This window comes from Ctenopharyngodon idella, chromosome 21 (assembly GCF_019924925.1).
Source record: "Ctenopharyngodon idella isolate HZGC_01 chromosome 21, HZGC01, whole genome shotgun sequence".
Lineage (NCBI taxonomy): Eukaryota > Metazoa > Chordata > Actinopteri > Cypriniformes > Xenocyprididae > Ctenopharyngodon > Ctenopharyngodon idella.
Genome location: NC_067240.1, coordinates 18,076,106 through 18,102,937, shown reverse-complemented (window position 1 = coordinate 18,102,937; position 26,832 = coordinate 18,076,106). Strand labels below are relative to the sequence as shown.

General features: G+C 37.6%; 3 protein-coding genes across 5 annotated transcripts; 2 read left to right on the top strand and 1 right to left on the bottom strand.

Annotated features, from left to right (window-relative positions):
- The first annotated feature begins 1,203 nt into the window (after positions 1–1,203).
- On the top strand, positions 1,204–9,751 carry ttc1 (tetratricopeptide repeat domain 1). Its single transcript, XM_051877399.1, has 8 exons — positions 1,204–1,265; positions 1,871–2,365; positions 2,479–2,539; positions 3,931–4,043; positions 4,371–4,407; positions 4,589–4,737; positions 6,728–6,782; positions 9,254–9,751. The coding sequence occupies exons 2-8, from the start codon at positions 1,895–1,897 to the stop codon at positions 9,388–9,390; spliced, it is 1,023 nt and encodes a 340-aa protein (XP_051733359.1). The 5' UTR covers positions 1,204–1,265; positions 1,871–1,894; the 3' UTR covers positions 9,391–9,751.
- Positions 9,752–9,827: 76 nt separating this feature from the next.
- Positions 9,828–22,103, bottom strand: pwwp2a (PWWP domain containing 2A). 3 transcript variants are annotated; one of them, XM_051877398.1, is made up of 3 exons: positions 20,653–22,103; positions 15,263–16,270; positions 9,828–10,841 (listed from the first exon to the last, which is right to left on the bottom strand). In XM_051877398.1, the coding sequence occupies exons 1-3, from the start codon at positions 21,717–21,719 to the stop codon at positions 10,817–10,819; spliced, it is 2,100 nt and encodes a 699-aa protein (XP_051733358.1). In that variant the 5' UTR covers positions 21,720–22,103; the 3' UTR covers positions 9,828–10,816. The 3 variants fall into 3 exon arrangements, with proteins under 3 accessions (XP_051733358.1, XP_051733356.1, XP_051733355.1); XM_051877396.1 differs by lacking the exon at positions 9,828–10,841 and adding an exon at positions 12,108–12,218; XM_051877395.1 differs by lacking the exon at positions 9,828–10,841 and having other exon boundaries at positions 12,108–16,270.
- Positions 22,104–24,646: 2,543 nt separating this feature from the next.
- fabp6 (fatty acid binding protein 6, ileal (gastrotropin)) lies at positions 24,647–26,067 on the top strand. The gene is made up of 4 exons (XM_051877968.1): positions 24,647–24,804; positions 25,455–25,630; positions 25,760–25,849; positions 25,932–26,067. Exons 1-4 carry the CDS (start codon positions 24,738–24,740, stop codon positions 25,992–25,994), a joined length of 396 nt encoding a protein of 131 aa, XP_051733928.1. The 5' UTR covers positions 24,647–24,737; the 3' UTR covers positions 25,995–26,067.
- Positions 26,068–26,832: the final 765 nt, after the last annotated feature.

Here is a 26,832-nt window from a genome sequence, read left to right as displayed (position 1 = left end):
CTATTTTTAAATATCACATCACATGTATCACAAGACCTTGCATGAGCATTCCAGGATGTCACACAGACTTCTGTTACTATCTTGGTCCTTCTCTGTCCTTTTATTTTCACTGTTGTCAGTGGAAAATGTGAAGTCATACACTAAAAATATGTGAAGTTTTAAAGGCAGTTTATTTCTATTAGTGGGTTTTACGATCTTTTGGTATGCCAGGATCTACCAGGTGGCCCAAAAGCGAGCCAGACACAGCCACATAGCTGGACGCAACATGAGCCAGAACTGTCTATCATGTCATTCTCTCAGCTCCTCAACACATCAAGCTGCCCATGTGAGAACTCGGAAATGGGAGAGGAAGACTGCCAAAACTCCGGGTGGCTTCATATTAGTATTCTTGTTCCACTGGCCTTAAACACTGTTGCACATACACTCAGGGTCAAAATCTAAACCCTACAAGCTAACCATACAAACAATAAACAACGCAGCCCATACAAAACATTGTCATGGTAGCCGTATAGTGTCAGCAAACTGATGCTGGAGCACTGATAAAAGCTTTATATTCTTAGCCATTGAGTTAAATGTAAACATGATCATTTTTAAGCACAACTTGTATTGATTTTCTTAAGTATTTATGTATTTACATTTAATTGTCGCCTGATATGTAAAAGACAATCAGTCATATAAATTAATTTTCACTTTACCTGCTGTCCTATTTTTGCTTAAATATCCTTAACGTTTATTAATAAAAAATAAAGCATGATCTTTCTGTCATTTTATTTACTTATGTATTTACATTTACTTTTCTTCTGATAAAGCACAATCAATACTAAAATATATTGATATATACAGTATATATATTATTAAAATAAAACATCACAAATATGTATTTATTTATTTATTTATTTTAATTGTCTCCTGATACTTAAAGCACAATCAATACTGAAAATTATTTGTCCTACTTTACCTGATGTTCCATTTTTGCTGATATATAATATATATATTTGCTGTTTTTTGCTGATATATAGCCTACATTATTGATATATATATATATTTTATTGATATATATTAATTCATTCATTTTTTCATTGAAACTATTGGAAAATGTTTGTAATGATGAAGACAATACAGATTTTTTGTTTATGTTTTGGTGAGTTTAAATATCACTCTTAAATATTTATGTACGAACTCGTACTACATATCCCAGAATCCTTTTCTACCCATGCGTCAGTGCGCGATTAACCGGAAGAGACGTTATGGCTTATTTCTAGAAGGTAAGGAAGAAGTACTGAGTGATTGTTTTTATCTACAATGTTCTGTTTAAAATATGTGCTTTTTATAACACTTATAAATATTAATATAAATGCAAATTAAACTTTTAAAATAATGCATTCGTTTTTGTCGAGTGCAGAGCTGATGAAGTGAAATCAGTCCTGTTAACACATGTGCTAATAGTATGTTTTGACTGATATTTTGGTCTGAATCTCTTCATCTAAGCTACTGTATTTCATTGTCGAAAGTTGTTGTGATTTCTCTTTTTTATTTAATGAAGTTTCTTGAATGCAGAAACATTCCAGCATTAATTAGGCTAAGTATGTTACGAGGTATACCAGCTCTGAAGTAAGCATGACATTTATGTTAATGACGAGACGGCTATTCAAAGTCTGTTTTAATATTTACGCATATTTAGCTGTACATGGTAGTATAAGCCATAGTATATATTTTAGACTTATTACATACTTTCTTTATATGGCAGTCCATGAAATGGACAAATATGCTAAAATAGGCTAAATGTATGATCATTTTAAATTGTTTTTCAGTGTTGTAGGTGAATATGATTTGAGGTCATTTACATTTACTTCACTTAAATACTGTTCAGGTTGTGGTGACAGCACAACTCCAGATGGAGACGGAGTCTGAGATGCTCTCAGCCGCCATGGCTAACACCTTAAAAGTATCAGAGAAAACCACTGCAGACCAGGAAGAAGACTGTTTCTATGACTGTGAGGACACATTACTGGGAGAAGATGGACACACTGACACTAAACGCACAGAGAGGGCTCGTAGCGATAGACTGGAATCTGATGCCAGGACAGAAAAAGACAATAGCTTAGAAACTGAGAGACTAGAAAACATGGATGACACATCAGCAGAGGATTCAGAAGGGCACGAGGACAGTTCGGCTGAAAAGAGCCATGACTCATTAACAAGAGATCTGAGTCCTGGGAAAGACAATGATGAAGAACAGGAGAGCGATGAGAAGAGGGAGACTGACTCAGATTCAGAATTTAAAGAAGAGGAGGTCAAGGTGACCGAGTATGATGAGGAATACCTGCGTGAGCTGGAGAAAGACCTGACGGAAGAAGAAAAAGAGGTTCTCTTATTATTATTTTTCACGTCCAGTTCAGCCTGTACCATATTTCTTGCCATTGTCATTGATGTGCTCACTGTCTCCTAATATTTATTTATTATTTCTTACAATTACAGAGCAGAAGAAAGGAGAGTTTAGAGCTGAAGGAGAAGGGCAACATGCAGTTCAAGAGTGGAGGTAAGACAATCCCAATCAAAGATTAACGGGTTTATTGCTATCCGTTCACACCTATTTTAATCTGTGAAGTGGCACTAACTTCTGTTTACATATGAAAAGTTTACCAAAAATAACTTTTTGTCATTATTTACTCACCCTCATGTTGTTTACCCATATGCTGTTATTTTTTTAAAGATTTTTTATAGTCTTTACACAGCTCTTTTTAAAACACTAATGCTTTACAGTTCACACATACATATATATATATATAAAGATATAATGAGAGACGAGCACGACACACGGCTTAAAATGCTTATTTTGGATTTAAGCATTTTTGGAAATATTTGGGATGATGTAAGTCTACAAAATATATAACATTGTTCTGGTGGTTTTTGGATATTTTAATCCAAAAATCTAATATATTGTGCCTTTAAAATATATTCAATTAGAAAACACTTATTTTAAATTGTAATAATATTTCATAGTATTAGTGTTTCTGCTGTATCTTTGATCAAATCAATGCAGCTTTGATGAAAACAAGAGACTTGTTTTAAAAACATTTAAAAAAAAAAAACTTCTGACCCCAAACTTTTGAACGATAGTGTTTCAAATCAAATCTGAAAACATAGAATGACACCAAAATGTAAGTAATTATGCATAATAATTTGATAATGAGTAAATGACAGCTTAAATTTCAGTGTTCCTTCCAAACATAATCATATGTGACCCTGGACCACGGGTACATTTTTTGAAATTGAGATTTATACATCATCTGAAAGCTGAATAAATAAGCTTTCCATTGATGTATGGTTTGTTAGGATAGGACAATATTTGAAGATCTGGAATCTGAGGGTGCAAAAAAATCAAAATATTGAGAAAATCGCCTTTAAAGTTGTCCAAATGAAGCCCTTAGCAATGCATATCCACTCACAAAAATAATTTTTTGATATATTTATGGAAGGAAATTTACAAAATATCTTCATAGAACATGATCTTTAATGATTTTTGGCATAAAAGAAAAATCAATAATTTTCACCCATACAATGTATTGTTGGCTATTGCTACAAATAGACCCATGCGACTTATTACTGGCTTTGTGGTCCAGGGTCATATATTACTTGAATATAAGCAAGTCTTATGAACTACTTTTATAACACTTTTCTGGTGTTTTTATGTTTTTTATGTTATTTTTATGTTTATACAAAAAATACCAAGAGGCTGAGTAAATAATGGCATAGTTTTTTTCTTACTTTTGGCTGAACTATCCTTTGTTTTGTGAGGAAGCTTCATTCCGCTTTCATTCCACTGTACCACCCGTGGTACAAATACCATTCAAAAAGAGACCTTAGGAATGCTAAGGAGTTAAACATATTGTGTTTGTGGTTGAGCTTCTGACATGTGATTGTTTTCAGAGCATGTAGATGCTGAGGAGTCTTACACGGCCGCCCTGCGGGTGTGTCCCGTGTGCTACAGTAAAGAGAGATCCATACTCTTCTCTAATCGAGCTGCCGCACGCTTTCATCAGGTAAACTTTTGGTTGTTTTGTACAGATACAGAATGTATATTTCTTTTTTTATTTTTTGGTAAGTAGGTCAGGTGTGCACTGTCTGTAACCTTTTAAAGGTTTGTTTAAAGAGATGTCCTCTGAGGACACATAGTGTTTGCTTACAGTACTGCACTGCATAGATATAGCATAAAGTCACCATGAAATCAAACTTGATCATTTTTATTTTTTACAGAAGGTTGCAGTGTTTATATTAAATTATTTATATAAGTCACAATAGAAAAGTGTTTTTGTATATGATTATCCATAATTTTGCATATTAACTATATTCATAATTTTGTCTGACAGGATAAAAAAGACAACGCTATCAGTGACTGCTCTAAAGGTGAGAGTATATCCTGCACACATTGTGTTCTGTATCTAGAGAAAGTACAAGTCTCTCAACATACATTTGCTGGCTGTTTTTATGTTCTGTCTCTGATGTGTATCTTTATTTCCTTTTCCTGTGGAAATGTGATTTGGAACAAAGACATTTCAGACAATGTGTATTGTTTTGTCATCCACAGCCATAGAACTGAATCCAAATTATATCCGTGCCATTCTGCGGAGAGCAGAACTTTATGAGAAGACAGACAAGCTTGATGAAGCTCTAGAGGACTACAAAACTGTCTTGGAGAAAGACCCGGGCATCCCTGCGGCTAGAGAGGCCTGTATGGTGAGTGTCTCAATGCCAGTGGCCTTTTCACTCCTAAATGCCTGACAATCCTAGTTAAATATCAAGATTCCAGAAGTTTTAAGAGCTGAATCTTCTTCACACCGAGTATGTGTGTATATATATATATATATATATATATATATATATATATATATATATGAGAGAGAGAGAGAGAGAAAGCGAGATACAGGGCTTAAAACTTAACTTTTTGCCACACCTACCAATGGCCAGTGACGTAAAGGCACAATATGTAGGATTTTTAGAATTAAAATATCCAAAACACACTAGAACAGTGTTATATATTTTGTTGACTTGTGTACTTACATTATCCCAAATGTTTCCAAGAAGGTTTAAATTCAGAGAAACAAGCAATTTTAACCAGGACACGGACCATGTCTGTGTGTCGCCTATCAATGACTTCATACCCACGTTACCCTCGATTTTCGGTTTTATTTTGTAGAAACCATGGAAACACCAAAGACGCTTTATTATTATATATATTATATGTTTTATTAGACAGGTGAGCAACTGTTTGGATACATTTATAGACAGAAAACTAATTATTGTTATATATCAACACGTTTAGTCTTATTGTTTGAATCTCGTTTTCTTGATTATATTTATTTGATATTCTAATATCGATCTAGCTTTCTGCAGTGTGCAACAAATGTCTCATAGCAGCCGCCGAGCGAACATGCGTTTGACCGGAAGAAGCGGAAGCGATCGTCTGCGGCATTATAAAAATTCCGCTGCTTGCGAGCCGTGTGTCGCGCTCGTCTCTCATTAGCAATCGCTTCAGCGGCCTCGTTCAGCTCCCACAGCACTCGGCTCTGCTCTGCTTCATACTACAGTAACATTAATAATCTCATCCATGAGCATGATTTCTGCCCGAGTCCTGTTGGATTCTTTTCCACTGGCTGTGAGGTGAAGACGACATCTCCCATAATTACGCACTCGATCTCGGTGTCATCAAGCTACGCCTTTGTTTTGAATAGGTGACCTCTAGCGGTGAAAAAAAAAAAATACTGTGCCTTTAAAAAAATTCACCGTCCAAAACTATTTTTTACCAGCCATGAAACAAAAACAGGCAGTTATGTCAGATATGTAGGATACTCATACGGGCATTTTTTGACATAATTTTTGTCTGAATTTGTCCATTCAAGCACAGGAAGGCATGAAAGAGAGCTCAACTTAGTATTTGCGCGCTTTCAGGGCATGCGCTTTAGATGTTTCGGGTGTTAAATTTCCCACACAACGCGTGAGTATCGAATTCCCTTTCACGTGTTCTAGTGCTTGAATATTTACATTGGAAAGGCTTAAACTTTCGTGATGATGCAGCACTGACCGTCAACTGTACAGATCGTAGTTCACGTTCATGTTCTCACAATATTGCGTTGTTAGAATTCATAAAAATGTTACTGGCCTTCTGGCGACTGACACAGTTTCATATATTCTCCCACACCGATTTATAGATATATATTACTCTCAATTTCTACCCAGTAAAATATTTTAGAGCTATCCAGGAATTCCCAAATCCGTGGAAATCCTGGTTGTTAATAAGGGGGTGATGTAAAATAAGAGAGATGTTGATTTGTAGAGGTTTAGCTTATTTTAAAGATTGTTTTGTCATATTTTAAATCATTTAAGTTATCTAGAGGCCCACTTGGAAGTTTGCTGAGGGCCCCCTATCCGGCCACGGGCCCCTGTTTGAGGAACACTCATCCACATCATTAGGCTTGAATATTTTTATCATTTAATGTATGAGTTAATTGGAAATCACAAACGTTTGATTCATTTTAAAATAGCATGATCTTAAATTCTCAAAACGTCTTAAATAAAAAGTCATTATTGACTTGATAAAAGCCTCAAAATAAGTTGTTTTTGTACATTGAAAGACAGAATATGTATACAGGTTTGGAACAACAAGAGGATGTATAAATGAAACAAATTTAAAAAATGTGTTGTCTCCAAATTTCTATTTCTCTTTCAGCGGTTGCCACGACAAATTGAAGAGCGCAACGAGAAACTGAAAGAAGAGATGATGAGTAAGTTTTTCTTTTTGTATTTAATATTTTTGTCTGTCTAAGGTCAGAAACACCCTGACAAAATATGAGATTATATTATTAGATTAATTTATTTAAGACAATACTAAATAAAATAAACAACATTCTTTTTTTTTTATGGTCCTTCCTTTTTTTTCCGACTAATGATTTTCTTGGTCGACTGTTAGTCGTTCATTTAAGGCATTAGTCAACTAGTCGGGGGAGAAATCATTAACAAATTATCAAAATATAAACATAAATACACATTATAAACAATCAAATAAATAAATATACAGCAAACTAAAACACTTACTAGAGAAATATCAATGCAAACATAATTAAGTAGCCTTAAAATCAAATGAAAAATTTTCAGAGGTCAGAACACAAATGAAAAAAATACACATTATTATAAAAACCAATAAATAAATAGCAGCTCCGCACTCCGCAAGAGCATTTGGATATGTGCCTAATATTACTGCACATTTATCTAGGTTAACATCAATGTTAAAGCGAATTGCCATGTAAAGTGGCTATTCGTTACTTAAATGTTTTAAATGTTTGAGGTCGCATGTCACCTTTTTGTGGTCATTCTATACCCTCCCGAAATGTTCCCAGGCTTTGGATTTTCTGCCCCACATATTACCGCATGGACCAGCTCTGTTCATGTGAATTTTAATCAAAATGCACAATGTCCTCCTCCTCTGTATTCTGAGCTGAATACTTCTTCAGCAAATGTAATACATAAAATCCCCCTCAAAAAAAGAGTAATATGACTGCACTATAATTTGGAAACGCTCATTAGGCGACAGAATTGGTGATATTTTGTGTGTCATCAGCCTGAGAGTTTTAATGTAACAGCACTATTCATTTTGAAGGTTGTCTGGAAAAAAGAAATATACTTTCTATTAAAGGTATTGCTATTAGAAAGTTCTAGGCAGATCAGTTAATTAGTATATTTCAAAGAGTCCTTATAAACCAAAGAATCTTGGCTTGAAAAACCTTGTTGCATAAATCACATTTGAAATCTTTTGAATTTTTTTTTCTGTTTTTACTTGACCATAAATTACACTGCACTGTATGTTTCTCTGGTAAATAGCTAAAGCAATATGATAACTAGTGTAAAATGGATGTCTACAATTTTCTCTGGTTTCCATTACTGGTTAAACGTTCCTTGTAATTTTTGCCATGCTTTCTCAGAGCACATCCAACTGTTTCAAGGTATTAATAATGTTGTAAACACTATGTTTCCTCTAAAGATCAGATTTCCAGTTTGAGGTCAAGATTGTTGTCAGGCTGAACTTACTGCAGCTCACAGTGAAGGGTGTTGCTGTTGAACACTTCATATTGATCTCACTGCAGTCCCAGTCACAGAGACAGAGTCATGGGACAAAGCTCTCCATAAGCACTTTAGAGTCTTTAACCTTTTTCAGGCCAAGAAACTTGTTGGTAGAGAGTGGGTCTCTATTACCTATTACATAAAATTGAGAGTTGCATTTGACGTCTAACCAATATTAATGTATTTACACACTTAATTCATTACAAATCCAATAAAATGTTCATTATTGATGTAAAGTACATATGTGATCCTGGACCACAAAACCAGTCATAAGTCGCATGGGTCTATTTGTAGCAATAGCCAACAATACATTGTATGGGTCAAAATTGTCGATTTTTCTTTTATGCCAAAAATCATTAGGATATTAAGTAAAGATCATGTTCCATGAAGATATTTTGTAAATGTCATACAATAAATATATCAAAAATGTATTTTTGTGAGTGGACATGCATTGCTAAGGACTTCATTTGGACAACTTTAAAGGCGATTTTCTCAATATTTTGATTTTTTTGCACCCTCAGATTCCAGATTTTCAAATAGTGGTATCTCGACCAAATATTGTCCTATCCTAACAAACCATACATCAATGGAAAGCTTATTTCTTCAGCTTTAGATGATATATAAATCTCAATTTAAAAAAAATTGACCCTTATGACTGGTTTTGTGGTCCATAGTCACAAATGTACTTTACATTTCAATTTTATTTAATGCATTTAAATGAGGTTGTTTCAAAGGCATGAACAAACATTCAGCTTAGGTTTTAGTTGAAGTTAATACTGGGATATCAAAGAATCAAAAAAATATATCATGGTTTCCACAAAAATATTAAGCAGCACAACTTTCAAATCAGCATATTAGAATGATTTCTGAAGGATCATGTGACACTGAAGACTGGAGTAATGATGCTGAAAATTCAGCTTTGCCATCACAGGAATAAATTACATTTTAAAATATAATAAAATAGAAAACAGTTATTTTAAATTGTAATAATACTTCACAATATTTCAGTTTTTACTGTATTTTTGATCAAATAAATGCAGCCTCGGTGAGCAGAAGAGACTTCTTTCTTTGTGTGTGTATATTGAAGAGCCCAGCAGTAGTCTGATCAGATCTTTTATTTTTCTCTCTTTCTTCTTAGGTAAGCTGAAAGACTTGGGCAACATGATTTTACGACCCTTTGGTCTCTCTACCTCCAACTTCCAGGTCAACCAAGATACCAACACAGGATCCTACTCCATTAATTTTGTTCAGAATCCCAATAACAATAATAGATAGCAGCAGTCTAGAGTTTATTACAGTGATAAACTGTCAACCGCCCCATTCAAGTGTTCGGACTATCTAGTCATATTCCCTGTCTGCGCTAATTCATTGATGCATTTTTGCAGAATTTCTTGTCACAGACAAGTAATATAAGCCATTTCCATTAGATTTGGCAAATTACATTATCAGCTCATGTCAGCTGGCTTTTAAGTCTGTATTATTTAGATAATTTTTTTGGCATGCAGTGAAGCTGGTATCGGCGATCCACAGACTGTCAGTCCTGAGCAATGAAAATAATGGCCTTCATCACCCCATCCAAAACTTGTGCAGTAATCAACCTTACCTGCTTTAACATTAAACCAGTGGTTATTTAAGATCCTGTCTGCATTGTGCCTTTTCTTGGATGTACTTAATACATCATGATTTATTAAAGAATACGACACACAACTTGGTACAAGTCAAAAAAAAAAAAACAATTTTAATTTCATAAAGAGATATACATTTAATACAGTAATAAAACAAATGTATGCCCACGACCACCATCTTCATATGTATAGTCAGGAGAGCTCTCCGATTGTACTGAAACGCATGTATGTACAACAGCAAGACCGAAAGCGTGTCAGCAGCTGTTCCTCACTCACTCTTAATTCCCTTTTTACAGGATTCAGGTTGAGCATGTGCAATGAATGATGGCTATCAGGAAAACCTTGAGGCGAACAATCTGAAAAGCACTGTATGATTGAGAGATAGAAAAGATGTGTTCTTACTGTCATGTTTGACTGTTGTATAATTAGAAAAGCATTTATAAACGCAGGGGAGCACAAAAAGGGGGAAAGTCAACTAAACAGTGGCTCAGAGTGATCTGTAACGCTGTACAAATTGCATTGATCATTTCATGTATGCTGTGCCACAAAGTGGAAAACTTCAAGCTCTCTTCAGGAACAGTCTAGACTGCATTAAGGCTCAGAATTTCTCAATATAAAGGAGCACAGATGTTGGGAAAGAACACTGGGATTTCATCCAAGACTAGAAGCACAACAAGACCCAATCCTCTGTAATTGTACTGTGAAGCATAGCACATGCGATATTTATTGCATTTTTACATCAATTATTTTTTTTAATCTTTATAAGTTATCTTAAAAACCCTGCATTGACGTGTGCCAGATCACCACCTCGAATCCACAACGGCTGTAACTCTGTGCTGTGTTCTTTCACATGCTTTAAACACAAAAGCCTACGCAAAGAAAAATCTGGTTTAAAAAATTCATTTCAGCATGATTGATCAGGACATAGGTGGAGAGAGTCCGTAATTGTTATAAATATATAATTCTTTTCTTAAATAAAAATAATTTCTCCATTACACCTGCTTTTCCAACTGTGGATGGCTCCTCCCAATCTGACTGGCTCTTGGCCAATGGCAGTGCTCTAGGCAACAGACCAATCAGCAGCTCTTCAGAGTTGCAGCACTGGAGAGAGAAAAAAAAAAAAAAGACAACAGAAGGTCAGAATTTTTCCCCTCAGGATTATTAAATTATTATTTATAAACTGTATACACATTGAGAGTTTATGGAAGATAAGGCCTTAAAGAACAATGTGAGAAATGTATATAGTGTAACCAATATTTTGACCAACTAATGTTTTATATATATATACATACACAGTATTGTGTAATTGTGTTGGTACAGTGAACCATAGACCTACTGCGCTTAAAATAATCAAAATGGTTTCTTTTTAGGCTTAATCTGACTTTCATTTAGGACAAATACAGATTTGCTTCCTGGTCCAAAACATTGTTCAAAAGATTTGATTCACAGAATCTCACAAAAAATTAATGAGCTACACACACAAATGAGCTTTTTCACATTCTGTACATTTGCAATTTATGGATGAATATTTTCTCCTATGGTGCCAGGCAGGGCACCACATAGATTTTTGTTTTAGACCAACTAAACATGTATATTCAAAAGCAAATCAAACATATAATGGAATTAAAGGCGCCGTACACGATTTCTGAGAAACGCTGTTGAAAGTGGATTGGACCGAGCACCACAATACACCTGTAGCCAATCGGCAGTAAGGGGCGTGTACACTAATGAGGGGGGAGGTGCTTGTGTTGCATAGCATATAAGTGAATTTGGGGGCAGAGTTATCAAGATAGAGGTGTGATCCTTTAGGGTGCGTGTTTGTTTTGGTGATTTCAAATATAATTTCTCTGAAATTGCTTACTGCACCTTTAAAATCATTTTAACATTTCATGTGATTTATAACCTCATGCACAGCTGTTTTTCTATTGTAATGTGTGATCTTATAAAGCCAAGACCACATGGACACTGACAACATAAAGAGAAACTTGCACAGCACAGATCCACTGAAATATCAAATTAGTATACTATTCATGACAACCCTGTGAAGCTTAATTTACAGTCTAGTGTAGACTGAATTTACTTTGTAGTTACAGTCTGGCACATTTTTGTTCAGTCTTGCCCTACTGTTTTCTCATCTGTTTGCAGGTATGAAAATCTGTCTTTTTCATGCATTGGTTAATTGTGAAATGACAGAAAACAGTTGTTTTGGCTGTCATGATTTGTTGAGTGAAATTTTCATTTGAGAAACGTATGGAAAAACAGCTTTTCCCAAAACAGGGTTGTGCACTGGGCTACACCTGAGACAAATATGGTTTGGAGTGAGAAATGATATTAGGAAGATAAAATACAAAAATAATGACAACTAGATAAAATTCTTGAAGTTCACAGTTTATTTATATACTCTTAAAACATCAGAAAACATGTACACAATATCTTCAACTGTTACTTTTTTTCAATGGTTTTACAGCATTCTCTGACCTGCAAACAGATAGAAATAAAAGTAAAAAATAAGATGCTGAAATAAAACAAAGCCAACCACCAAAATAAATACCGTTTTACTCCTTTACACAAACCTCCATCAGTCAGTCAGTGTGGTCTACCAAGCAATGTTTTTTTCCTCAAGTCATCAATCTCTACCTGCTAAGTCATATGTGGAAAGACCCAGATATAATACAGCATGTTTCCCTTCTCAGATGTGTAAATATAACTGGACAGTTTAAGATGCTAATGGGTATGCAATGCAAGGACAGAACCATGATTACAGACAAGAAAAAAAAAAAAAAGATAATGCTCATCCACACAAATAAAATCATTGGTTCTCAGCATCGAAATAAGATCCAGACCATTCATCTTCCAATCAGGCAGAATACATTTTGAACACTTTACATACAAATGTGTACTCCAAACCTTCAGCCCTATTATGCAAATAGTGAAATGACAGAAAATAAAGTTCAGGCACAACAAATAAATTTAAAACACAATAATCCTTAGCAACACATTTCAGATGAGAGACAATGAATACTGGAATCGGAACAAATCACTGAACAACTAAACCAGCCAGAGGCGCATAATTATGACGAACAATAACACATGAGAACTGCTGCCTTGTGCTCCAATGCCCCACTTTACAGCGGGACACCACAGTGGACAAGTGTTTTCATCGAGTTATTTAATAAAACTCAGGTTAAGAGTTTTGCATTCCACTGCAGCTACATAAAAACTTATAAATTTGCTTAGTGATGTGATATGCCTAAATTGGATAAACATATGGAGCCATTAAAAATGCTCATTATTCCATTTAACATATATGCACTCCCAAATCCATGCAAAAACAAAGTCGGGGTGGTCGGTGGGTTGGCTGAACAACAGGAACATTTTCGCCATAATCATATATATAAAAAGCAGTCTAAGACACAAACATATGACAACGGCAGGAGGGAGCAAAACAAGTGGAGGAAGAGAAAAAAAAGCTGTGAACAGGGCAAGTAGATTAGGGAGGAATGAGCTTGGGAAGCAGATGTTGTAGCTGCGAGGGGTGGGGAAGGAGGACGCACAGTTAGGCTGGCAGGTTTCTCCGTGTCTGAGGTGGTACTCTCTGCGTTTACAGAGTCGCTGTGCTCTCCTCACAGTGGCACTTGAGGTGACTTCGGCTTATAGGCACCTCCCCCCGTAACAGCGGCTCGACTGGCTGCAAAGCCACGGCTGGCCAAGAGCCACGCCCAGATCAACAGCCGTCTGCTCAGATCACTGAACTTGGATTAGTCGTCTCAGAACGTCTGAGAAAGATCAGCACCAATTAAGTCCCTTTTTCTACCTGAGCGAGGCACTCTACCCAACAGGGTCAACTTTTACAGTTACACAACTTCCATAATAAAAGAAAACAATTAAAAGGATGGTCTAACTGAATTCCGAGACTTTAGCTCATATAATCTTAGGGCGACTGGACAGAGACACTCTGTCTAGAAACACTGTAGTGTTAGAAAATGCAGCAGGAATGATCTGAAAATGTGAACCTATAACACTTTCTCTGATCATACGAAAGGAAGCATTAACTGTGCTAAGTCAGGGATCCAGACAAAGTAGCAATCGACTTGTAAGGGCCACCATTTAGTTTGAGAATGGGTTCAAGCTGATATTTTCAAAGACGCCTAATTCTTCATGAAAGCTATTAAAGCTCAATAAAAAAAAAAAATCCCACTCTTTAGATCATTTGCTTTTATGTTTAAAGGGACCTTTAACAGCAGACACTGACCAAGAATAACTAAGTTCAAGGCGAACTGAAATATTGTTGAACCTATAAAACCTTTTCCTAAAAATCTCTGTCATCTCTTTTCATTATAATAAACGTGTGATGATATGACAAGATCAAAAGACTGATTACATAGGGGCGAACATGAGATACTTGACATGAAAACCGTTCAATTCAATCCCCTTCTCTTGCCTTCTCAAGAAAAATAAATTAGTCCTGGTTGCCTGGCTGACATTTTTCTGTTTCACTCTGGAAGCTGACTGGGTACAGCAAAGTTTGAGAGGTGTCAGAAGGGGTACAGGGCCAACTCGGGTGCCTGTTTTGCCTACCTTACCAAGGCATATCACCTCACGTCTCAAACTGAGTTAGCAACGCTCGGACCTCGGGAGTGAGCTGCTTGGCAGCCTTGGCAGCCTCAGTGATGGCTTTACGATACAGGCCCTTTCTCTTCTTGTCAAAGCGAGACTGGAAGTTTTCTAGAAATGGGGCAAGCTGAGTAATGGCCAGGAAGGAAGTGGTGGGCGACCCAAACCAAGAGACCCGGGCCTCCTGCCTGACTAAGAGCCCATTATCTTTGCGACTCACTGTGATGGCTAAGATGCGGGCGGGCCACCAGGGGAAGCCAAGGATTTTGGCCCAAACAATGTCCCCTACACAAATTGTCCTGCCATCCAGGGCAACACACTTTGTGACGTTTTTGGAAAAAACGGCAGCTTTGAGGGATTTACTGCGCTTTTTGACGTCCTTAGGAGCAGAGGGAGAGGCAGAGGCAAAAGCGGAGGATGTGCCAGGGGCAGGGGCCGATCGCAAATCACCAGGAGGGGGGAAGTCAAATGTTTCGGTAGAGCTACACTCAGAGTTTGATGACTTTAAGTCATCTGCACTATCGATGCTGCACATGGAGGTACTAGAGGAGTCGGGCTGGCTGGGGTTAAGGGTCATGTAGACCACTAGGTTACCAGCCTTGCTCCCACGCGTCTCCCGCTTTTCCTCCCGCCCCTCCTGTTCCTCTGTCTCAGCCTGGGGTTCCCTGTATTCCGGAGCTGGGAGGGGATCGGGTTGGGCCTGGCTGAGAAGGGACTCAATCGCTTTGTCTGGCCTCTGGGGCTCTACAGCTGTGGCGACTTGGCTAGCAGAGCAGGAGGAGGAGGAGGAGCGTGTGGAGGTGCAGCGGGGCACGGCTGGCTTAGGCAGTGGTAAACGGCCCCCTCCCGGCACTTTCTCCAAGCAAGGCGGCTTACATGAGGAAGAATCGTTCTCTTCATTACGGTACCTTTGGGGCTTGATGCGCATCCTGGGTGGCAGGGGGGTGGAACCTGGACCTCCACTAATCTGCTGCAGTCGTCGGGTGAAGTGGACCTTCTGGTGGGCTTCCTGGAGGGCTGCGGCCCTGGTTATGGCCTTGGTGTTCCCGCTACTGCCTGTGACTGTCTCTTTCTGTCTTCTCTGAGCTTTGGCCATCTTCAGCACCTCTCGTGCCTTGGAGTGGTCAACATTTTTGCTCTGAAGCACTTTTTTGGCATTGAGCTGCACTCGAGAGTTGGCCGAGGACGTTGTTGTAGTGGACACCCCCTTTACTATTTTGTTCCCTGCAGCTGTACCTTTGACCTGACTATGGCCCAGAGAAGAGGTGGTGGATGATGACACCCGTATGGCTGAACCCTGCCGTTTGGGCCCATCAGTACTACGGCCCTTCTCTTCAGAGCGTGGATCACTACGGGGCCGCTTACCAGCAGCTGCCGTCGCGTTGTCATTACGCCGTCTTTTGGCATCGTCACTCCGGCAGTCTGAAATGGGGCCTCTACGTGTCTCACGCTTGTCCCCTTGCACCACAGCCCCTTTACATTTATCACACAGAACTTGTCTTGGTCGGAGCTTGATGGCATTCATTATAGAAGTGGGCTCCTCTCGATACAGCCTACGCTTGGGCCGCTTGATTTTGCGGGGTAGAGGCTGAGGTAACGACTGGTTGTAGGTGTCCCTGATGAACAATGGAGGTGGATAAGGGGCCCCCTCCTGAAACAAAGGAGGTGGTTTTGAGGTCCATGGGTTAGGTTGAGGGTTGGGACAGGGCTGGGGTGCTGCAGGAGTCTCAGCAGGGTCCTTCAGAGGGGCATCCGGAGCATCCGCAGGGTCCTTAATTGGGGCATCACTAGGAGCTTGAGCAACACCCTTATCCGTCTCTGACTGGAATGCTTCCGTCTTCAGCTGCATAGATTCTGGCTTGTCCTTATACTCTCTCTTGGGGAACACAGTTATAGGAATCCCATAAGGTCCAAACCTGAGGTACAGAGGATGAGAGAAGACAAAGACACTAAAGTTATACAACTGAAAAGCATAGTGAGGTTGGGGTCTAAACCCCGTTTCCTCAAATCTAAACAAAAATAACAAGACACTAGATTACTACTACTAGATTATGGCCCAGTTTCATAGACAGGGTTTAGGCTAAGCCAGCATTAGGCCTTATTTCAATTAGGGTATTTAAGTAGCTTTTATAAACATACCCTAGAAAAAAAAAAACATTACTAGTGCATCTTGACACAAAACAATGGCTCTGACATGTTTTAAGACATGTCAGTGCAAGTTGCTTTCAGTTAAAACAGCTCAAACATGCATTTTAGACTAGGACTAGCTTAAGTCTTGTCTGAGAAATCAGGGGTATGGATACAAATATGCAACAACAAGTACCATAGCTGTTTGTTCAGTCATAGAACTGAAGACTTACTCTGAGGTCTTAAAGCATTACATTCATGGCCTAGTCTCTCTTTATAATTTTGCTGTTACCCTGGAAAGTTTTAAATCATTATTTTGCAAAAAATGTTAAGCATCAGTCACACTATTGCTCTGGTTTAATTCAAATTGTATCTCTTTGCAAGACTTGGATTAAACCACTTGATTCATATGGATTTCTTTTACAATGCCTTTTTGGATCTTTTCAGTTTTGGTTACATGAACTTTCAATAGAGGGACAGAAACTTCTTAGGTTTCATTAAAATATATAAAATTACATAATGTATCATATCTGTATTCATGATTACAGAAAGGAAGAATGATGATTAACTGACAAAGCAGGAGTACAGCAACAAATAAAATTCATGAGGATAAAATGCCACTTTAACTGCATATCCAATGTAAGCCAAGAAGAACTTACTCTACAATGAAAAATTAGTAATTCATATTATGTAAAGTACTAACCATATATAGCTTATTTCAGAAGTTAATTGCCAAAGGTCTATCTAAAATCATCCAATGAATTTGATAAAATTCAACTGATTTTGATGCTGTGGTATAGAATAAGAGAGAAAAATGTTACATCGAAGTACTGTCCCTTAAAAAAAAAAAAGAAAAATGGGTTGAGTCTGTGATCTGTTGAATATCATATGCATTGTTCCTGACTTGCAATAGCTAATTCTTCAGGAATGAGTAATCTGACAATCCTGAGATATGTGTTTCTTCCATTAGAAGTTTTATCCAGAAACTGGGAATGACCTAACATTGAAAAATGCAAATGAAGACGGCCTTTAGAGCTCAAGCTAAAAATAAAACGGACAGTATGTCTGGCAAACCACTTCAACGCCATGACACTGACTGTGTTCAAGTTCAGTTGATGTACTGTGGCTGCGTCACAGAGGAACAGGAAATTATTCCACACCCAGGACATTCGTTTTTTTTTTTTTTAACCAATTATAGAATGAACACACATCTATCCATCCGTCCATGTCCATCTTGTGTCACCACTCCAAAACATGAGCAATTACACTAAAACCATTAAAGACAAAATGGATATTGAAGAGAGGAAGTTTGAGTTTTTCCACACACTCTCACAGATGGCCCAACCCACAGGAAGCATGAAATTAGCTGAGCTAGTGACACTTTCTCAATTAAGAGCATCTATTTGCTTCTGTTTGAGATTCAGAGCTGCAACATGCTTCATCATTAACATGTTAGAGTACAAAATACCAATGCTGGGGGGGGCCTTAAACGAATACTAAAACCTAAATTAAGTTAAGCTTCAATAGCAGCATCTGTGAGATGCTGTGAAGTACAGAACATGATTTAATTTCATCCCACAGTCTGTACAAATAAAAAACGAGCACATACAGTATAAAGGAGGTCTTAAGCTTACATTCTAAATCCAGAATATTCCTTTAAAATAGTGGTCTGCCATGTCAGGGTTCCCCAAACACCCCTGGGGGTTTGTGAGGGAACTGAAGGGGGTTTGTTAGTTGGTGGAATGATAATTAATTAATTATAGTGAATGTAAGTAGTTTTATTTCTATAACACCTTTACAGAGCAATGTCACGAAGTGCTTTACATCCAAATAGAGAAAGGAAATCAAAATAAGTGACAAGCATTAAAAACCGGCAATCAAATAAAAGAGTAATACAGAATTTAGACAAAAGCTAGTTAAGCAAGTGAATTTTTAGCTGCTTTTTTAAAGTGTAATGTATAATTAAAATAAATAAATGATAAATGAGGCTGCACTATAATCATATATCTTAGTGTTGTAATCAAATCAAACGCTGCGATTTAATTAAACAACTGTATAGCCTGATGCGCTGTGTGTTTCAAAGTGAATGGTGGGGAGCTCGTGCTCTGGTCTTTTCAGCATCTTAGAGCGGCTTGGTTCACCAAAAATCTGTATATGGGAATGCAACATGTGCTTGGTTTATTTTACTTACACATTTGCACAATATCCAACATGTTTGTGGACAGAAGTTTAAAACATTTCACTAGTATTCCACCAGCTTTCCACCAGGGTTTTAATGTTTAAAAATTGAAAATTTTAAAACAGGGGTGCCCAATACTGGAGGTCCACCTACCTGTGGTAATTATCAAGTGCTTCTTAAGATATTAATTAGCTAGTTCAATCGTGTTTGATCAGGGTTGGAGCTGAACTTTGCAGGAAGGTAGATTGGGCACCCCAGATTTAAGACATAAATATTATTATTTTAACCTATAGTGTAAAATTATCAAAGATTTACTTTTTGTTTTACAGTACAATTGTATATTACAACAGTAATACTTTTCTATCTTTATTTTTAGTTACAGTTAAAACATTATTATTATTCAATTTGAATTATATAATTTTTATATAATTTTACAATTTATATATAATTTTTATTCAATCCTGAATTTATTATTCATTATTATTATTCAAATATTAATTTAAAATCTCAGGGGGTACTTCAAGTAAATATTTTATGCCTAAGGGGTTCAGCTAACAAAAAATTTGGGGAACTCCTAAGCTGCGTCCGAAATCGTGCACTGTTGAGTAGGTACTACATTTGAATTTAAATTTACTTCACGACCGTTGAAAAAGTATGTTCTATATAGTACGAATGTGTGTAGTATGAATGAATTTGGACGTACTACATCCACCATGTTGTTACTTTCACATGACCAACCAGCGTCAGTTACGTCCCTCTCCTGTGGCCTCATGGGATAGTAAAGTGTCCATCGTATATGCACACTTCAGAATCTCACCGGAAGTAGTAAGTCATCTGGGTACTTTTCGCCTACTGTTTTTCGAATACTATGAATGCGGACATACTACCCTGTTCGCCTACTGTTTTTCGCGTACTATATAGTAGAAAAGTATTCAATTTCGGACTCAGCGCTGGTCTATGTCAGTGGTGTTAGAATAAAAGATGACAGGCATCTTTGGGATATGCCCACAGCATCATTTCAATCCTGAAAGCCCATCACAGCAAAGCTTGTTAAAACAAATCTGGCCTGATGTGCAATTAATTGATTGACTTACGGTCTATCAGCATAGAGAAATCTTCCATAATTTCCAGCTGATGTGATAATCACTCCCTAACAATGTTGCTGCACAGGTTCTTCAGCACACCTTCTCTACACAGCAACATCACAAGAACGTTTCATTTTGACTTATCTCAAGTGAGAACCGAACTGAGAGACTGGAGATCCCACTGCAGGCCACATGGAAGGCACTATAAATTGGGCTCAGCTATGATTCATCCCTGACACCCAGAGAAAATGTGTGAACAAGGGTGTTGAGACAGACAAACTGTGGGAGCAATTTGTAGGGTGTTAATCACCGGCATAACACTGTTTTCCCCCTGGTTATTATGATGATCATGTCAACCTAGTTACATGTCTGAATATGGTTAGCTGACATGAAAATTCAAGTAGTGATAGTAACGTCCTGCAATAATAAACCTCAACACTGGTTTTGTTTATTCTTCTATGTCATTTTTTATGACCTGGAATACTTTGTAAAATTAATTTATCACCATTTATACAGAAAAGAAGAAAAAAGTTGATTGAAATAGTATTTTTTAAAAACCTTCACACCAGCCGCAATAAATAATCTCCCTTATACATATGTACAATGGTAAATAAAAATACAGTCTATTTTATATAGACCTACATAAACATTTTAGGAGAATAAAATGAAAATGTAAAATGTAAAACACAACTAAATAAAACAGATAAAAACAATAACATATAAGCTAAAAACAACCTTACCCTCCAAACTATGCTGACAGTTTACTTTATAAAGATAATTTATAGCCTAAAATGTAATGATGAAGATGCTCTTCATCTTTTTGACAGCTACAAAAGCCACCTTTGGGAAGTATGCTGGATGTATTAGTGGACACACTTAAATTTCTTTGCGCATATACCGTGTTTACCTTTTTGAAAGGTCCATGAGTACCCCGGAGAAGATCTTCTCGCCTAAGCGAAACGACACCACGAGAGCATCGTCGATGATGTGATCCAGCGAGACCCGAACCTCGGACCCGAGCACCAGGCGCTCCACCGTGTCGGGCTCCGTCGCACACAGAAGCGGGGCTTTCGTTTCCGACTCCCTCTCGGGTTCGCTAAGGTCCGTTTTGAAGCTCTGATGATGAAGAGGACGCGAGCGCACTTCTTCTGACTCTACCGATGAGATGAGCGACTGATCCACCACTGCTGGAAGTTCTGGAGAGTCCTTGCTGGAAACAGTAGAAAAGTCACTAATGCAGCTCTGACCCACCGATTCTCCCAGCGAGGTCTCCTCTGCATTGGACAGAGAGTCCAGGTGATCTGAGGGGTGCGGGATGTCATGGAAAGCATCCTCGTGAGATTTGAGTTCCGACCCGAGAGCATCATTTGCGGGTTCGGGCTCCGGGTCAGGCTGCGTGAAGCCTATGAGTTCACACTCTAGATCGGTATGATGGCTTGACACGGGATTGGAGTCGTATTCGACAGCCAGAGACAGTCCGGTTTCAGGCTCCGACGGAACCTGAGCGGGAAGGGAATGCAAGAAGACCACGGAGGGCTGGGAGTCGGAGATGGAGCTGGGGAGTAAAAGGCAGGGGCTGGATTCGAGAGGACTGACCTCGTTTGCAGCCTCCACTTTCGGCGAGAAGGATCCCCCGTAATCAGAAACGCCTGTACACATGTAGTCCATAAGCACGGGCTGCTCGGCTGTGTCCAAGCGGCCCCAGGAACCCCCCGTGTCGGTGCACTCACCGTCCGCATGGGCAGCGAGGGCTTTTCCCGCGGCTTGAAGGTCCGGCCTTCTGATTTCCATTTGGACCTGGCTGCATTCCTGAACTGCATCCATATCCTCGGGTTGGTGACAAAGCTCCATTTTCGGGACGGAGTGGGCCTCTAGGTCGACCACATGCTCTCCTGGCTCGGGCTCGTATTCCACCCCGTCCCCCGCTGTTGTTGATGCCGCAGCAGCTCCTGGCTCCGCAGCCACGGCCGCCATTTTCTTTCCGCTTTGCAACTACTACTTGGCCCTCTCCTCCTGATGAGATTAGAGCCCGCCCACTTACAACTACTGACACTTCCCATTAGCTGCTTCAACGTGCGGTTGTCATTAATTGGCTCAACTTCTTGTCGTTCATAGGAAACCCCTGGAAACACTATTGTGATTGGCTTCTATTATGTCAATATACTTTATTATGGGGATACAACTTTGGTACCACCAGGGGCGATGTCGAGTTGTATATTTACGTCAGGGTTTGTTGGTGTGGTCCATTTGTTAAATTCTAAGCGTTGTTGTTGTTAACTAAAACTAAAAGTAAAACTACTAACAATCGTTTTCGGTGATTGAAATAAATTCTAAATGAAATAAAATATAGGCTAAACATTAAACGAAAACTAGTAAATTAAAAACGTTGCTTTGTCAACCATCTGAAATAAAAAAATGAATAAGTTGAAGTACTAAATTGAATTAGTAAATATATAAAAACGACGAAAGCAAAATTACTAAAACAATATAAAAATTAGTATTAGGCTATTAATAATGACTATATAGGCTATAAATAATACTAAAATAACACTGTTTCCAAAATGCTGAATAAATCTTACTTTAAGATTCCCTCTGAGTTTCAACATATTTAGCCTAATGTAGGCCTATCATTACTCGTAACAATGTCAACTGAGGGAAACCCTCTCAGAAAATCTGATTTATTCACATTTTTATGAAATTTGTTTTATTCAGAATGTTTCATGGAATTTATATCATTTCACTTGTAAAGTGTATTTGGTGAGCTAAAGGGTGGTACTGTTTCACAACAAACTTTTATTTAAAAACATTTTAGGTCACTGGTGTACTCAGAAGCTAACTTTTACATATCTGATAAGCTCATCTAAACCAGCGGCTACATGTCATAGTCAATGACCTACTGATTATCAGTGTACTGACCTTTCACCTTTCATTATGTTCCTCAGCGGTATAAGGAGTCACTACACTGAATTAAATTTTTGTTCATATTGGTAAATTATTGTAATTATAGTAATCTGTTATTTTATTTTTTAAAAATTCACAAAAATCGAATCTTTCCTTGACGGATAAGAATTTAAAATGGGTGGGAAATCTCATTATGAAATAAATGTTTTTCTGTAATATACTATATATATATTATTTTCAGTGGCGTTAACTTTCAGGGCTGTCATAAGAAAGTTTATACTAATTATTTGATAAATGTTCTGATTTTATGAATTAAGAAACTGTAGGCAATCAGATTACTTTGCTGAAGTGATTTATCACCATAATTGTTTCAACATGACACATTTATTGTCAAACAGAGACATTTCAGGAAGAAAGGTGGTATTATAAAAGTTTATGTTTCACTATGGTTTTTATTTATTAAACTGTTCTCTTGGTGAATATATTGTGAAAGGTGAAGTTTAACGAGTGTTTTGCAATCAAACCATATAACGTAAGTGAAATGCTCTTTATGACAACACAATCCAAGTACCTGCTTGTGTCATTTAACCAGTCTGTTTGCTAATATAGCAGCTTTCCTAATCTATTCAGTCAGTCTACTTTTACTGCTAAATTGCAGTTAAACCTAAATAATTATATATATAGGCCTATATATATTTCTAAGGAAAAAATCTTCCTTGCAGCACTATCCCATGATAGTCCTCAACTTCACTGATAATAATATCTCATCATCAAATGACCTTAGAAGCTTCAAAGAAATCTCTAAATCCAGACAAATGTCACACCATTCCATGTTCCCCAGGAATCAATGTGTGCTTTCAGAGGTGAGAGCTTGCAGCTAGCTCTGGAAGTGAAAAAGAGAGCTCATCCTGTTCTGATCCTGCTTTTATCTCTCTTCAGCTCTTCATTCTGCTAGATTTGTGTGTGGCGGAGATCTTTGAAGCTGAAATTTATCTGTAAATCTCAACATAAGACTTGAGAAAAAAATGAAAATGTAAGGCCAAGGGGAAGAGAGATGATGCAATTAAAGCTGTACTCTATGGGAAACTATCAGAGGTTTATGCACTGAAGGGCATTGACCTGTGGCACATCTTTCCCTCCTTTTAAACTTCCAGACAGAGTTTTAAGACAATTTATCTGATTTTTCAGCATTTTGATTGACGAATTTCAGTTGATTAAAAGGATAATCCACCTAAAAATAAAAATTTTGTCACGTCATCATTTACTTATTACTCTCATCTGGTTCCAAACCTGTATGACTTTCTGTCTTCTGTGGATATGTAAAAGAAGATATTTTGAAGAACTTACATTCAAAATATCTTCTTTGATGTTCCACAGAAGAAAGAAAGTCATACAGTTTTGGAACAACATGAGGTTGAGTAAATGAATTTTTCCATCCTCAAATGGAAAAGAGGATTGGATAGTCACTGTAGAGAACAGGTACCCTGATGTTTTTCTCTCAGTTTTCTAGATGTATGAAAGGTTTGTGTGGCTATGAATCACTATCTACTGGAACATATAGTTCAGTCTGACATAAAGAGCTTTCTGTCCTTTCAAAAGCAAGGTCAAGGCAGATGGCCTTCAGTACCACCAAGCTTCAGACTCAACAGCTGCAAACTAAAACCTATTTTGTAGCTTGCTGAGATATGGTAGTCTGCACAAATGGGAGATATTGCTATATTACTCCCATTAATCATCTATTTGTCGTGTATATTAACCATATAGAAGACAAACTCTATTTCCAATGTTATATCACACTTATAAGCAGTACTGAAAAAGATTTTAAGTCACTGATTTTCCTTCATTGCCCATGTATGGGACATCATTGCTACCCAGGTAACCAGCCGTGCGGTCATGCACTTGATGACTTGTTCTTTTGTGAGGCCATCGTAAAAGTTTATGGCTTGGTTATGATGATGGTGTGCCCATAATTTCATGAAAAAGAGGCAGAGTTTAATAGCGGTAGGGTATATAAGTGCAGGGAACTCGATCCATCAGTACCTCAGCTTTCAGTTCACTCTTCTTCTCCGCGAAACAATCAACACCCAAACCATGGCTTTCAACGGCAAGTGGGAAACCGAATCTCAGGACGGATATGACGAGTTCTGCAAACTGATTGGTAAGCTGCTTCTTTTCAAAAACCTTTTTTTTGCTCTGTTGCTGGTGGTAACGCCAGTGGAAGAGTTACAACTTGAGAAATTCATGATTGCTTCGATTTCTGACCGCACTTCCATCTACTTAAGGTTGCTCTAGTTTAGACTGTCCTTGCACCTAAATTGCTTTGGACAAGAAAATGTTTTCCTACATATCCTGGTGTGTTTGCATATCATTTGCAAGCATGTCTTAAGAACCTACACCCAAAAAAATAAAGGTTCTTTATTGGCATCTATGGTTTCACAAAGAACTTTTAACATCCATGGAAAGGTTCTTTATACTTGAAAAAGGTCCTTCAGGTTAAAAAATGTTTTCAAACTGCTCAATGAAAAGTTCTTCTATGGTTCTTTTCTATGGCATTACTGCGAAAATCCCCTATTGGAACCTTTATTTTTAAGAGTGTAGATTTAAATTTGAATACATGTGTGTACATATTTATTATATTTTTGTTTAAGAATATCTTAATTTTAAAGAAATGCTTTGAGAAATCAAGCCCCACCTCCTTTCTTTATTAGTATTGTATTATAACACTGTCAGCTGGTCTTCTTAAGTGTTTGTTACAATGTAGTGAGCTCAATAAAATCGCAAAATTATGATCGCTCTTGTACACCTCAGGTATCCCTGATGATGTCATCACGAAGGGCCGTGACTTCAAGCTTGTGACGGAGGTCATCCAGAATGGAGATGATTACACATGGATCCAGTACTACCCAAACAACCACGTTGTGACCAACAAATTCATCGTTGGCAAAGAAAGTGACATGGAGACTGTTGGAGGGAAGAAATTTAAGGTATGGCATACTTGTACATATGAGAGACTGGAGTGAAGCTTCTCTGTATCTTTAGTGAGATTCTTAAATGCTAGTATGTTCATAAACTGCATCATCTGATAAAAACTCATACTTGCATGTCCTCACCAGGGTGTAGTCTCCATGGAAGGGAGCAAGCTGGCCATAAGTTTCCCCAAGTACCACCATACATCTGAGATCAGCGGTGGAAAGCTGGTGGAGGTGAGATATTATCATTTTTGCCATTGTGAAATTATATGCAACTCTTGTAAAGTAGCTAAAATCCCCTTGCTTTGATTTACAGACATCCACAGCAACTAGCGCCAAGGGTCCAGTTGTTTTTGTTCGTACAAGCAAGAAGATCTAACTCCATTACTACGATAATGTTCTGCTCTGACCTCCAATTTACTTGAATAAAGTGTACGAGCTAAACTGACAAATGTCTCCTGATCTTTTCACTACATCCGTCTAGTGATTAAGTGATGAACTGAGCATCTAATAATGCTTTATTATAAAGAGGTGAAATATCTAATCAAATTAGAATGATTGCTGGCAGCATGACCACCACTGGAGGGCAGTCAACACTTAAATCTTGCATGAACCCCACAGGCAGTTCTCTAACAAAGACAGAAGCATTTGTTTTTTTATGCATACCAATGACAGCACTAATGATAACAAAGAACGCAGGTGGAGGCTTGATTTTCCAAGGTAACTCTTAAAATTCAGACGTTCTTAAGAAATAATATATATATATATATATATATATATATATATATATATATATATATAATATAGCAATACTAATAAAGTAAAGGAGGTGGGTCTTGATTTTACAGCATTTTTTTTTAAGTTTAAGATATTAAGCAAGAAAATAAAAAATACTGAGGGCAATATGGGGTCGTGTGGCTTGATTTGTGACCCTTGACCACAAAACATAAGTATAAGTAGCACAGGTATATTTATATATAGGTATATATAAGTCATAAGTAGCACAATTATATTTGTAGCAATAGCCAACAACACATTGTATGGGTCATAATTATCGATTTTTCTTTTATGCCAAAAATCATTAGGATATTAAATAAAGATCATGTTCCATGAAGAGATTTTGTAAATTTCCAACCATAAATATATCAAAAATGTATTTTTGTGAGTGGATATGCATTGCTAAGGACTTCATTTTCTCAATATTTGGATTTTTTTTT